Source organism: Salvelinus alpinus, chromosome 5 (assembly GCF_045679555.1).
Source record: "Salvelinus alpinus chromosome 5, SLU_Salpinus.1, whole genome shotgun sequence".
In the NCBI taxonomy this organism is placed as follows: Eukaryota; Metazoa; Chordata; class Actinopteri; order Salmoniformes; family Salmonidae; genus Salvelinus; species Salvelinus alpinus.
In genome coordinates this window covers 14,952,461-14,966,174 of record NC_092090.1, presented here as the reverse complement: position 1 = coordinate 14,966,174, position 13,714 = coordinate 14,952,461, and the positions used below count along the sequence as shown (strand labels likewise).

The 13,714-nt window shown below is 44.1% G+C and overlaps 1 protein-coding gene across 1 annotated transcript in view; it reads right to left on the bottom strand.

Annotated features, from left to right (window-relative positions):
* LOC139575599 (integrin alpha-11-like) overlaps nt 1–12,805 on the bottom strand; it is an 85,367-nt gene extending 72,562 nt beyond the window's left edge. Inside the window, exon 1 of the mRNA XM_071400733.1 lies at nt 12,595–12,805. Within this exon, the coding sequence (XP_071256834.1) occupies nt 12,595–12,646 (52 nt within the window). The 5' untranslated portion in view covers nt 12,647–12,805. The remainder of the gene's footprint in view (nt 1–12,594) is intronic.
* Nucleotides 12,806–13,714: the final 909 nt, after the last annotated feature.

Below are 13,714 nucleotides of genomic sequence, written 5' to 3'. Positions count from 1 at the left end.
AGAACCCATCCCTGTGAGCAGTCAGAGCCCAGCATCTTGAGCGGACAGAATCCAACCCTGTGAGCGGACAGAACCCATCCCTGTGAGCAGTCAGAGCCCAGCATCTTGAGCGGACAGAATCCAACCCTGTGAGCGGACAGAACCCATCCCTGTGAGCAGTCAGAGCCCAGCATCTTGAGCGGACAGAATCCAACCCTGTGAGCGGACAGAACCCATCCCTGTGAGCAGTCAGAGCCCAGCATCTTGAGCGGACAGAATCCAACCCTGTGAGCGGACAGAACCCATCCCTGTGAGCAGTCAGAGCCCAGCATCTTGAGCGGACAGAATCCAACCCTGTGAGCGGACAGAACCCATCCCTGTGAGCAGTCAGAGCCCAGCATCTTGAGCGGACAGAATCCAACCCTGTGAGCGGACAGAACCCATCCCTGTGAGCAGTCAGAGCCCAGCATCTTGAGCGGACAGAATCCAACCCTGTGAGCGGACAGAACCCATCACTGTGAGCAGTCAGAGCCCAGCATCTTGAGCGGACAGAATCCAACCCTGTGAGCGGACAGAACCCATCCCTGTGAGCAGTCAGAGCCCAGCATCTTGAGCGGACAGAATCCAACCCTGTGAGCGGACAGAACCCACCCCTGTGAGCAGTCAGAGCCCAGCATCTTGAGCGGACAGAATCCAACCCTGTGAGCGGACAGAACCCATCCCTGTGAGCAGTCAGAGCCCAGCATCTTGAGCGGACAGAATCCAACCCTGTGAGCGGACAGAACCCATCCCTGTGAGCAGTCAGAGCCCAGCATCTTGAGCGGACAGAATCCAACCCTGTGAGCAGTCAGAACCCAACCCAGTGTGCAGTCAGAACCCAACCCTGTGACCGGTCAGAACCCATCCCTGTGAGCAGTCAGAACCCAACCCAGTGAGCAGTCAGAACCCAGCCCAGTGAGCAGTCAGAACCCAGCCCAGTGAGCAGTCAGAACCCAGCCCAGTGAGCAGTCAGAACCCAGCCCAGTGAGCAGTCAGAACCCAACCCAGTGAGCAGTCAGAACCCAGCCCAGTGAGCAGTCAGAACCCAGCCCAGTGAGCAGTCAGAACCCAACCCAGTGAGCAGTCAGAACCCATCCCAGTGAGCAGTCAGAACCCAACCATGTGAGCAGTCAGAACCCAGCCCTGTGAGCAGTCAGAACCCAGCCCAGTGAGCAGTCAGAACCCAACCCTGTGAGCAGTCAGAACCCAGCCCAGTGTGCAGTCAGAACCCAACCCAGTGAGCAGTCAGAACCCAGCCCAGTGAGCAGTCAGAACCCAGCCCAGTGTGCAGTCAGAACCCAACCCTGTGAGCAGTCAGAACCCAACCCAGTGAGCAGTCAGAACCCAGCCCAGTGAGCAGTCAGAACCCAGCCCAGTGAGCAGTCAGAACCCAGCCCAGTGAGCTGAAGAGATGGATTTCATAGAGCACACAAAAACAGACCCCAGGACAAGCCCCCCCTTCTCTTACATCAACACAGTAGGGCCTATTTTGAATACCCTAAACCCCACTCTCAGTCCTCTCTATACAGCTTTACAATCTGTTCTGAGGCTCAAGTCAAGTGATCCTTTATTCTCCGTGGGAAATATATTTTCTTACTGAGATCACAACGTAAAAGCACCAACAAAGTTTATGAGGTGACATAACACATATATAGTTTCATAACAACTGACATAGAAGGTCAACGTTGGGTTAGCTTCAGCGCTGAGATGCAAACCAACGGTTCAGAGAGTATGCGAGCAGCAGTTCAGGTATGGTTCTGTTGTGTTTTGCTAATCATTTTTTACCAAGATTAGAGCAGTATGGAGAGCTGATATATTAAATAAATAGTTAGAAGCAGAAAATTGCCAAATACATTTTTTCCATTTGATGGACAAAGGGCCATGACAGAGAAAAGTGTGTATTGGACAAACGTGTGAAATGGATTGGAACTCGTTATTCAATTGCTGGTACTGATAGTTAGTAGGGCCAGGACAATACCATTATCACAATATTTTTCCCATGCCAAAAATGTAAACAAGAAACACACCTAACTCTTTAGTCCTTTAAAAACCTGTTGTATGTAAAATATTGTGAGCTACAGATGGAAAATAAATACATGTGACTCTGGATGACATCATAATGATGTTTGTTTTCAACATTAGGACTGTTTTCCTAAAGAAGTTAAGTCCGCTTTGTGTTTTGTTTCTTTGTCACGGTACTAAGGAGTTTCACGATACTGGTATCATCCTGACCCTAGTAGTTAAAATGATTATAATTTTTTTTTCATAGAAAGTAGGCTATACATTTGAAAGAAACATCAGTCACTTGCGAGATGCAGTTAACCGCTGGGATTCAATACCATGAAAGAAGAGTATCAAAGTCAAAGTCAGGAGAATAACCATTTCCCTTGAAATATAGTACTGTCATGGTTCGCTCTTTAAAACAGTTTGATTTTTCACATTGACACTTTTAAAGGAGATTACCTCTGCTTTCAAGGCAGCTGATGAATTGAAATCTAATGAGAGCACTGCAACTGCAGAAAAAATATCTTTATAATCCTACAAAATATATATATCTCACTAGTATATTCTGCCAACAGATGTTGCTGCTCTGTCAAGATAAATTATACAAGAGTATATATACAGGGCCTTCGGGAAGTATTCAGATCCCTTGATTTTTCCACATTTTGTTACGTTACAGCCTTATTCTAAAATGTATTAAATAAAACAATTTCCTCAACAATCTACACACAATACTCCATAATGACAAAGCAAAAATAGGTTTTTAGAAATGTTTGCAAATGTTTTCAAAACAAAAAAACAGAAAAACCTTATTTACATAAGTATTCAGACCTTTTGCTATGAGACTCAAAATTGAGCTCAGGTGCATCCTGTTTCCATTGATCATCCATGAGATGTTTCTACAACTTGATTGGAGTCCACCTGTGGTAAAATCAATTTATTGGACATGATTTGGAAAGGCACACAACGGTCTACAGTGGCTTGCGAAAGTATTCACCCCCCTTGGCATTTTTCCTATTTTGTTGCCTTACAACCTGTAATTAAAATACATTTTTGGGGGGGTTGTATCTTTTGATTTACACAACATACCACTTTGAAGATGCTAAATATTTTTTCTTGTGAAACAAACAAGAAATAAGTTTAAAAAAACAGGAAATCTGAGCGTGCATAACTATTCACCACCCCAAAGTCAATACTTTGTAGAGCCACCTTTTTCAGCAATTACAGCTGCAAGTCATTGGGGTATGTCTCTATAAGCTTGGCACATCTAGCCACTGGGATTTTTGCTCATTCTTCAGGGCAAAACTGCTCTAGTTCCTTCAAGTTCAATGGGTTCCGCTGGTGTACTAGGCCATTCCAAGACATTTAAAAGTGTCCCCTTAAACCACTCGAGTGTTGCTTTAGCAGTAGGCTTAGGGTCATTGTCCTGCTGGAAGGTGAACCTCCTTCCCAGTCTCAAATCTCTTGAAGACTGAATCAGGTTTCCCTCAAAAATGTCCCTGTATTTAGCGCCATCCATCATTCCTTCAATTCTGACCAGTTTCCCAGACTCTGCCGATGAAAAACATACCCACAGCATTATGCTGCCACCACCATGCTTCACTGTGGGGATGGTATTCTCGGGGTGATGAGAGGTGTTGGGTTTGGGGACATGGTATTTTTCTTGATGGCCAAAAAGCTCCGTTTTAGTCTCATCTAACCAGAGTACCTTCTTCCATATGTTTGGGGAGTCTCCCACATGCCCTTTGGCGAACACCAAACGTGTTTGCTTATTTTTTTTATTTAAGCAATGGCTTTTTTTCTGACCACTCTTCCGTAAAGCCCAGCTCTGTGGAGTGTACGGCTTAAAGTGGTCCTATGTACATATACTCTAATCTCCGATGTGGAGCTTTGCAGCTCCTTCAGGGTTATCTTTGGTCTCTTTGTTGCCTCTCTGATTAATGCCCTCCTTGCCTGGTCTGTGAGTTTTGGTGGGCGGCCCTCTCTTGGCAGGTTTGTTGTGGTGCCATATTCTTTCAATTTTTTAATAATGGATTTAATGGTGCTCCGTGGGATGTTCAAAGTTTCTGATATTTTTTATAACCCAACCCTGATCTGTACTTTTCCACAACTTTGTCCCTGACCTAGTTGGAGAGCTCCTTGGTCTTCATGGTGCCACTTGCTTGGTAGTGCCCCTTGCTTAGTGGTGTTGCAGACTCTGGGGCCTTTCAGAACAGGTGTAGATATACTGAGATCATGTGACAGATCATGTGACACTTAGATTGCACACAGGTGGACTTTTTTTAAACAAATTATGTGACTTCTGAAGGTAATTGGTTGCACCAGATCTTATTTAGGGGCTTCATAGGAAAGGGCGTGAATACTTAAGCACTCAACATTTTTCCATTTAAATGTATAAATAAATAAATAAATTAAACAACTTCTTTTTTTCATTTCACTTCACCAATTTGGACTATTATGTGTATGTCCATTACATGAAATCCAAATAAAAATCAATTTCAATTACAGGCTGTAATACAACAAAATAGGAAAAATGCCAAGGGGGTGAATACTTTTGCAAGGCACTGTATATAAGCTCCCACAGCTGACAGTGCATGTCAGAACAAAAACCAAGCCATGAGGTCAAAGGAATTGTCCGTAGAGCTCCGAGACAGGATTGTGGCACAACGCCTCTCCCCTCTTTGACCTAGATAGTTTGTGTGTATGCATTGATATGTAGGCTACGTGTGCCTTTTTTTAAATGCATGCAGTTCTGTCCTTGAGCTGTTCTTGTCTAATGATGTTCTGTATTATGTCATTCTGTATTATGTTTCATGTTTTGTGTGGACCCCAGGAAGAGTAGCTGCTGCTTTTGCAACAGCTAATGGGGATCCTAATAAAATACCAAATACCAAGTGTCGAGGCACAGATCTGGGGAAGGATACCAAAACATTTCTGCAGCATTGAAGGTCCCCAAGAACACAGTGGCCTCCATCATTCTTAAATGTAAGAAGTTTGGAACTGTAACATGTACGCTGGGAGTCAGGAAGCAAGTTCAGGGAGTGTATTTAATAAAGAAATGAACATAGAACAAAACAAGAAACACAGGTAGCGTACAGACATGAACACTGGAACAGAAACAATAACGCCTGGGGAAAGAACCAAAGGGAGTGACATGTATAGGGAAGATAATCAGGCAGGTGATGGAGTCCAGGTGAGTCTGATGAGGCGCTGGTGCGCGTAACGATGGTGAGAGGTGTGCGTAATAATGAGCAGCCTGTTGACCTCAAGCGCTGGAGAGGGAGTATACGTGACAGGAACCACCAAGACTCTTCCTAGAGCGGGCAGCCTGGCCAAACTGAGCAATAGGGGGGAAAGGGCCATGGTCAGGGAGTTCCTCTGTGGAGATGGGAGAACCTTCCAGAAGGACAACCATCTCTGCAGCACTCCACCAATCAGAGTGACCAGACGGAAGCCACTCCTCACTAAAAGTGTCACGCCCTGACCTTAGATATCTCTGTTTTTCTATATATTTTGGTTAGGTCAGGGTGTGACTAGGGTCCGTACGCTAGTTTTTGTATGTCTAGAGTTTTTGTATGTCTAGGGGTTTTGTATGTCTATGTTGGCCTGATATGATTCCCAATCAGAGACAGCTGTTTATCGTTGTCTCTGATTGGGGATCATATTTAGGTAGCCATTTTCCTCGTTTGTGTTGTGGGATCTTGTCTACATTGAGTTGCCTGAGTGCACACCTGTAGCTTCACGTTTAGTTTAGTTTGGTTGGTTGGTTGTTTGTTGTTTTGTTAGGTGAGTTTCAGTTGATTAAAATGATGTGGAACTCTACTCACGCTGCGCCTTGGTCTCTCTCGTACGACGATCGTGACAAAAAGGCACATGACAGCCTGCTTGGAGTTTGCCAAAAGACACCTAAAGACTTTCAGACCATGAGAAACAAGATTCTCTGGTCTGATGAAACCAAGATTGAACTCTTTGGCCTGAATGCCAAGCGTCATGTCTGGAGGAAACCTTGCACCATTCCTACAGTGAAGCATGGTGGTGGCAGCATCATGCTGTGGGGATGTTTTTCAGCGGCAGGGACTGGGAGACTAGTCAGGTTCGAGGCAAAGATGAACGGAGCAAAGTACAGAGAGATCCTTGATGAAAACCTGCTCCAGAGCGCTCAGTACCTCAGACTGGGGCAAAGGTTAACCTTAAAACAGGAGAACAACCCTAAGCACACAGCCAAGACAATGCAGGAGTGGCTTCGGGACAAGTCTCTGAATGTCCTTGAGTGGTCCAGCCAGAGCACAGACTTGAACCCAATGAAACATCTCTGGATTGCTATGCAGCAACGCTCCACATCCAATCTGACAGAGTTTGAGAGGATCTGCCGAGAAGAATGTGAGAAACTCCCCAATTACAGGTGTGCCAAGCTTGTAGCGTCATATCCATGAAGACTCAAGGCTGTAATCACTGCCAAAGGTGCTTCAACAAAGTACTGAGTAAAAGTGAATACTTATGTAAATGTGATATTTCAGTTTAAAAATGTTGTATAATATTAGCAAAAATTTCTAAAAATCAGTTTTTGCTTTGTCATTATGGTGTATTGTGTGTAGATTGATGAGGAAAATAAACAATGTAATCAATTTTAGAATAAGGCTTGTACCTAACAAAATGTGGAAAAAGACAAGGGGTCTGAATACTTCCGAAGGCACTGTATGTATATCTAGCATATGTTATTGCTAAATGGTTCAGTTGTTGATAAAGCATCACATTGTTTCCTGCCAAATTAAATGACACGGTCATAAACTATATGTTCTGGTTGGAGAAAACATCCATTCATGGCTACCATCACTGCAATGTACAGTATACCGTTCAATCTAAATATTGACATATTCCCCACATTGTTCATTTCCTGTTGCATGAAAGGTTCACATGTTCAGCTGTTCTTTGATCTCCCCACAAAATATTATCCGGAGGGAGTCAACAAGTATATTAATTAAGCTGAAATTAAAAATGCTGCTAAATGGTGGAAATGGAAATGGTGCTGAAAGCTATAATTTTTCACAGCAGGTGGTGTATTTGAATTCTTTCCCATATGGGTTTTCATAATGTTTCCTGGCGTGCCGTCTTAAATACACATAAACACAAATGACTCCACTAGCCGGCGCTTTGATGTCTTCGAGGCTCGTTATATAAAGCAAACTATCCCAGATACCATCACAGAGCAGCTTTGCTGTACTTCCTACCAAGAAAAAGAGAGAGCAAAAAGAACAACATAGTGAGAGAATGAGCGAGAGACAGAAAGAGTGGAGGTGAAAGCGTGAGACGGGGAGGGGATCCAGTTTCCATTTCAAACCCCTAACGTGGCAGAGCAATTTAATATTCCCAGTAATATCAGCAGCTCCTAAAGCTAGGCCGGAGTCTTGCCGGGTTTCCTGTGTACCGGCTCTTCTGCCCAGATAAATAAACCACAGGCCCGACCGGCCAGCCTCTGCTTTTGGCCCAGCACCAAGCTGCAGGAGCTCCACCGCAGCCCCCCTGATGGAGAGACAACCCACGGGTGCACTATGAACAGCCAGGGGTGCAACGCCTGCTAGAATGGATCCTCACACAGGACTTGATGGAGCTTCGTGCTACTCAAAGGGCAATCAGCGTTATGGTCAGGTTTCAGTTCATGAGAAGGGATGCTGATGCCCTTTAAAAGGATCCATGCAACGCCCATAATGTGACCTGGGACTTGGATGCATCACACACAGCGCTACACAGTGCTGAACAAAATAACTCTTCTACATCTTGTCAAACATAGACACGGGGGGCTTTCAGGGAAGATGTGAAAGACTTCATCTCCACAGACACCTCACAGCGTCTGCCATGCTGGTCTGTGTGTGGGGTAACAGTCATAACGCTCCAGGGCATGACTGTTACCTCACAGCGTCTGCCATGCTGGTCTGTGTGTGGGGTAACAGTCATAATGCTCCAGGGCATGACTGTTACCCCACAGGCCAAGATTCTGGGCCAGCAGATTGAGTTTGAACCAAATCCACATGGCGAGACGGCAGCTCCCCCCCACCTCTCTGAAAATCAACCTTCATTGGTACACCTATAAGTGGCGGAGAAGTCCACGTTCCAGATTCTAATATGAAACGGTCAAACGCTCTCTGTACTTTATGAAGGAATTCACATTGCAGCTCTCGCATGAAAGAGCAGCCCTGCGATTGGAGGTGTACACCTCACATGAGGTAAAAGGTGCAGCTCAGCATCTTTTAGTTGGCCCGTTCTGGATCATCTTGCGCTGGATGGCTTTTCTCTGGAAAGCTCATCTGAGCCCTATTGAAAGATGCTTCACAATGGATGGTGCTGGTGACATGATGGGATGTGAGTCATGATGGAGTATGTGGCACTAGATGTGCCACTCCCACACAGGAGTTGGGCACAGCTAAGCAAGCTGTCTGCCTTCTCGGCCAGCTCTAAGTCCTCCCAGGGTTAACAAAATCCTCCGTGGCAGAGCTTGAAGCAGCGCCATGTACTGTATAAGCCATGCCTGCAGAGCAGGTCTGGGGGCAGTTGTCATGCACAGCTGTAAGCCACTGTTTCATAACTGGAACAGTCAGGGTCTAAGGACTGGCTGAATGACATACTGATTCATTATTGGGACATTGATGCTGCACAATACTTCAAAAGTTTAGATTTGAAATCAAACAATGACTATGCAGTCTGTCAGCTTTAATTTGAGGGTATTTTCACGATATCGGGTGAACCGTTTAGAAATTACAGCATGTTTTCTACATAGTGAGAAAGTTACAGATGCACAAATATCATAACCCCCCCTGTTATTGTAATGGTGAGATGTTAGCATTTCCTGGAGGTACGATATTTGTGCGTCTGTAACTTTCTCACTCATCATTATTCACGATTCATTCAGGATTAACCTGTAATCATGTTAGCATCCACATTACTGTTGAATTGTTCAGAGACATATTATATTCTCATGTACAATAAAATGACACAATACATTATTTACCATTCATTTCTTTTGGGCACAACATAATCTGAAACACAACCAAAACAAACAGCAAATGCATCCAACAACTTTGTAGAGTCACAAGCTTGATGTAGTCATTGAGTGCTATGAATATGGGACCAAATTCTTAACTTTTTACTACTTTTATACACATATAAGAGAATTTGTCCCAATTTTTTTGGTCCCTTAAAATGAAGGGACTGTCACAGTCTGACTGTGTACAAAAAGTTGTGTTTCTAAACGGTTCACCCAACATGAATGAATATACCCTCAAATTAAAGCTGACAGTCTGCAATTTAACAGCATAGTCATTGTTTCCAATCCAAAGTTTTGGAGATTAGAGCCCAAAGAAGAGAAAATTATGCACTGTCCCAAAAATTACTGAGGGCTCTGTATGAGGAAAAACATGTTGCATTGGGTCAAACATGCTGTACTAGGACAAACATGTTGCGTTAGGCATCTAACAGGTGAAGAATACAGACTGTATGTGAGCGAAGAAATTGCTAACGACCGGATATTTTAAAAAGCAACACCATTTTCAAACTCCACTATTTACTTGAAACTGTTTTTGTGTGTTTTTGTGCAGCCCGAGGGAGATTTGACACTGCTCGCTTAATGAGCCCATAAAACTCAATGAGCAGTGTAACAAGTCCAACCTGGCCCTCTAAACCTGCCCTCTCGCACTCAGGCCTAACAAGTAAAGTGTTGTCTTGACAACACGGCCAGGCTTGTGTGACAGCTTTGGAAAACCGTTGAATGCCCGCAGGCTGTTCATACCTCAAACAGACTGTACACTTCATGTGGCTCAATGGTTCAATCTCTAAATACATTCTACATGAAGGAAGCCCCATCCACAGTGCTGCAACCGGTTAGAGCTGCAAGATCACATATAGACAGCAGCAGTGGACAGCTGTGAATATGTCAGAATGATCCAGCCAACCCTTCAGCAAACCCTCATCCTCTGTGGAAATGACAGCACCAAATGACCTTTGGTCTGCTTCAGAAGGTACATTTTTTTGCCAGACAGAGGCTGTCTGGATGAGTGTCCACTGACTTTGTCCTTATTGACTAAAGGCATGAAGCCCACTAACTTTGTCCTTATTGACTAAAGGCATGAAGCCCACTAACTTTGTCCTTATTGACTAAAGGCATGAAGCCCACTAACTTTGCTGGCACAGCTCCCTCAGTTTTTCACTCAATGAGTTGTCATCAGCATGTATGCCATGACATTTTGCTCTGTCACTATCCCCGCTACCACCATTCTGACCATGTTAAGCAACCTTGTTCAAACAGGACATTTAGTGATGCAAAGACTCCCACAATAAATAAAAATCTTGAATGCAGCCGTTTCCCGTCTTATTGTCAGAGCTTCTTTCCCAGTCCGGCCAACAGCTTCTCTCTCTCTCATTCCAGACTCTTTCTGTGTTCGCCAGGTCGACCTTTCCTCCCCTCGGCAAGACTGTATGTGTCCAAAACTTGGACCCAACATCAAATTCCTCCACCTCAGTAAATATTTCCAGTTGACATTTCCTCTACTGCTCCACCCTCAGACCTCATGTCATCTAACAACGTCTAATCAAAGATTAATAACAGCTGGTCTACTTCAACAAGAGGGTGTAAAAACCATGGGAACCTGTCACGCCCTGACCTGCTTCACCTGTCCTTGTGCTTGTCTCCACCACCTCCAGGTGTCGCCCATCTTCCCCACTTATCCTCTGGATATTTATACCTGTGTTTTCTGTCTGTGCCAGTTCGTCTTGTTTGTTCAAGCCTACCAGCGGTTTGTCTAAGCTCCTGTTTTTCCCTAGTCTCTCTTTTTCCTCGTCCTCCTGGTTTTTGACCCTTGCCTGTCCTGATCCTGTACCTGCCCGCCTGACCACTCTGCCTGTCCCTGAGTCTGCCTGTTGTCCTGTACCTTGCTCCACCTCTGGATTATTGACCCCTGCCTGACCCTGGGCCTGCCTGTCGTCCTGTACCTTGGCCTCTACTCTGGATTATCGACCTCTGCCTGACCTGACCCTGGGCCTGCCTGTCGTCCTGTACCTTGGCCTCTACTCAGGATTATCGACCCCTGCCTGCCTTGACCTGTCGTTTGCCTGCCCCTGTTGTTACAATAAACACTGTTACTTCACACAGTCTGCACTTGGGTCTTACCTTGATTCCTGATTGGAACCTAGTGCTATCCAACTGCTTGTTAGATTAAGGTCAGTAGTACATTACTGGAAAGCAGTAAGGACAAGAAACGTCAGACATTTCCATGTCACTTAAACAGTGACATACTGTACATTGCCGTAGACTGGAGCAATTACACTAACATATACAGAATGTATGGCTACCAGTATTGCGAGCCGTGTGCACTCTTTGAAAGCCACCTGTCATAGCAATCTCTCTTGACATTGGTCCAATTTCATATTACCGTATAATTAAAATAGATGAAGATCGACAGCGGGGTGCAGTCCATATCATATCAGGTTATACAATTCAGGTCATATAGTCATAGGAAATTCAAACAACCCACACTCTCTCTCTCTCTCTCTCTCTCTCTCTCTCTCTCTCTCTCTCTCTCTCTCTCTCTCTCTCTCTCTCTCTCTCTCTCGCCATTCCACTTCAATATGTTGCTGCTATTGTAATTTTACTGGTAATTGACCCCAGTTCTGGCTGCGCACCACACATTTCCAGATGCTGGAAACTCTGAGCGCTTAGTTTCTAAACAGATAGCACCACCGTTCATTTCAAAGGACACACCTGCTTTCAATGAGAGACAGAGCACCTCTGTCAAACCTGAGGAAACCAGCACATCCCTTCAACAAGCCAACTCAGCACCAACTCTCTCACACAGTATGAGCTCAAGATATGAGACTAAGATATTATAGTAGTTCAAGATATAAGACTAAGATATTAGAGTAGATCAAGATATAAGACTAAGATATTAGAGTAGATCAAGATATGATACTAAGATATGTTAGACTAAAATATGAGACTAAGATATGATAGTTTGAGATATGATACTAAGGTATCAGAGTATTTCTAGATATGAGACTAAGCTATGGAACTTAGATATTAGAGTAGATCAAGATATGAGACTGATATTACAGTAGTTTAAGATATTCGCTGCACGAGAGAAGAGACACTCATTTACTAGTTCTCCAGAAAGCCACTTTACTTAGGACACCGTGGAATTATATTCCTGTCTACATTTCCATATAAATATTGGAGAACTGAAAGCTAGACTGTCTGCCTCTTCTTATGCAAACATTAGACTAACTTTAGCTCCTATAAAAGCTTTGCCACAAACGTTTTATGTGCCTTCCAGAGAGAGCTGGAATAAATTAAATGTAATAACTACTACTTATTGTACACATGCATAGGACTACACACACACACACACACACACACACACACACACACACACACACACACACACACACACACACACACACACACACACACACACACACACACACACACACACACACACACACACACACACACACACACACACACACACACACACACACACACACACACACACACACACACACACACACACACACACACACACGTTAGCTCACCTGGCAACAGGCTGCAGCAGATCCAGAGAAACACAGCGTGGCAGTACTCCATGTGTTTGGTCGGTGTGTGTGTGTGTATGGTGTGTGTGTGTGTGTGTGTCTGGGGGCTGAGGCAGAGAGACCCAGCAGCGTGCTCTGTTAAAGATTTAGCTCTGGTTGACTCCACGGCTAGTCAAAACGCTCACTATATCTGAGGAGGTAGGAGGGGACTGTGGCTGAACTGAAAGGAGGTCCACGTTGAACCAGCAGACAGGACTCTCCTCTCAGTCCCTCTGCTACTCAGACAGAGCAGTGAGCGGAGAGGCACACACGCTATCCACTGCAAGCACAGATCTTGGATCAGTTTCTCTGGATAATCAGAGGCAAAGTTTGAATACAGTCATTCCATTACTTTGTTTTACTACAATGTGCCTTGGTATGGTATAGTTGAAGCAATATGTGTTCTCTCTCTTCTGCTACCAAATATACTGATGATAAAGTAGACTTTCTTCAACTTCATGGTTGGTTGAGGGCTTGTCAGTCAGCATTTCACAGTAAGGTCTACACATGTTGTATTCAGCACATGTCACAAATACGATTTGATTAACAATAAAGTGGAATGTAATCAGAGGGGTTGGGTTATTTATTTTTATTTAAAAAATGTATTTAACTTTTATTTACATAGGCAAGTCAATTAAGAACAAATACCCCCACAGTCAAACCATCCAGACTGAACTCCATAATGACCCATGTTATGTAACAATGGATACTAAGACTGAGGGAACCGCAAGAGTCAGCACATAACCCAACATAAAGACATCTATACACGCACCGTGACAACTCACATCCCGTGCATAGAAGCACTTTCATTGATTGATAATAGAAACAATGAGATACAATTGATTACATGCACAGTTGAAGTCGGAAGTTTACATACATCTTGGCCAAATACATTTAAACTCAGTTTTTCACAATTCCTGACATTTAATCCTAGTAAAAATTCCCTGTCTTAGGTCAGTTAGGATCACCACTTCATTTAAGAATGTGAAATGTCAGAATAATAGTTGAGATAATTATTTATTTCAGCTTTTATTTCTTTCATCACATTCCCAGTGTCACGTTCTGACCTTAGTTCCTTTGT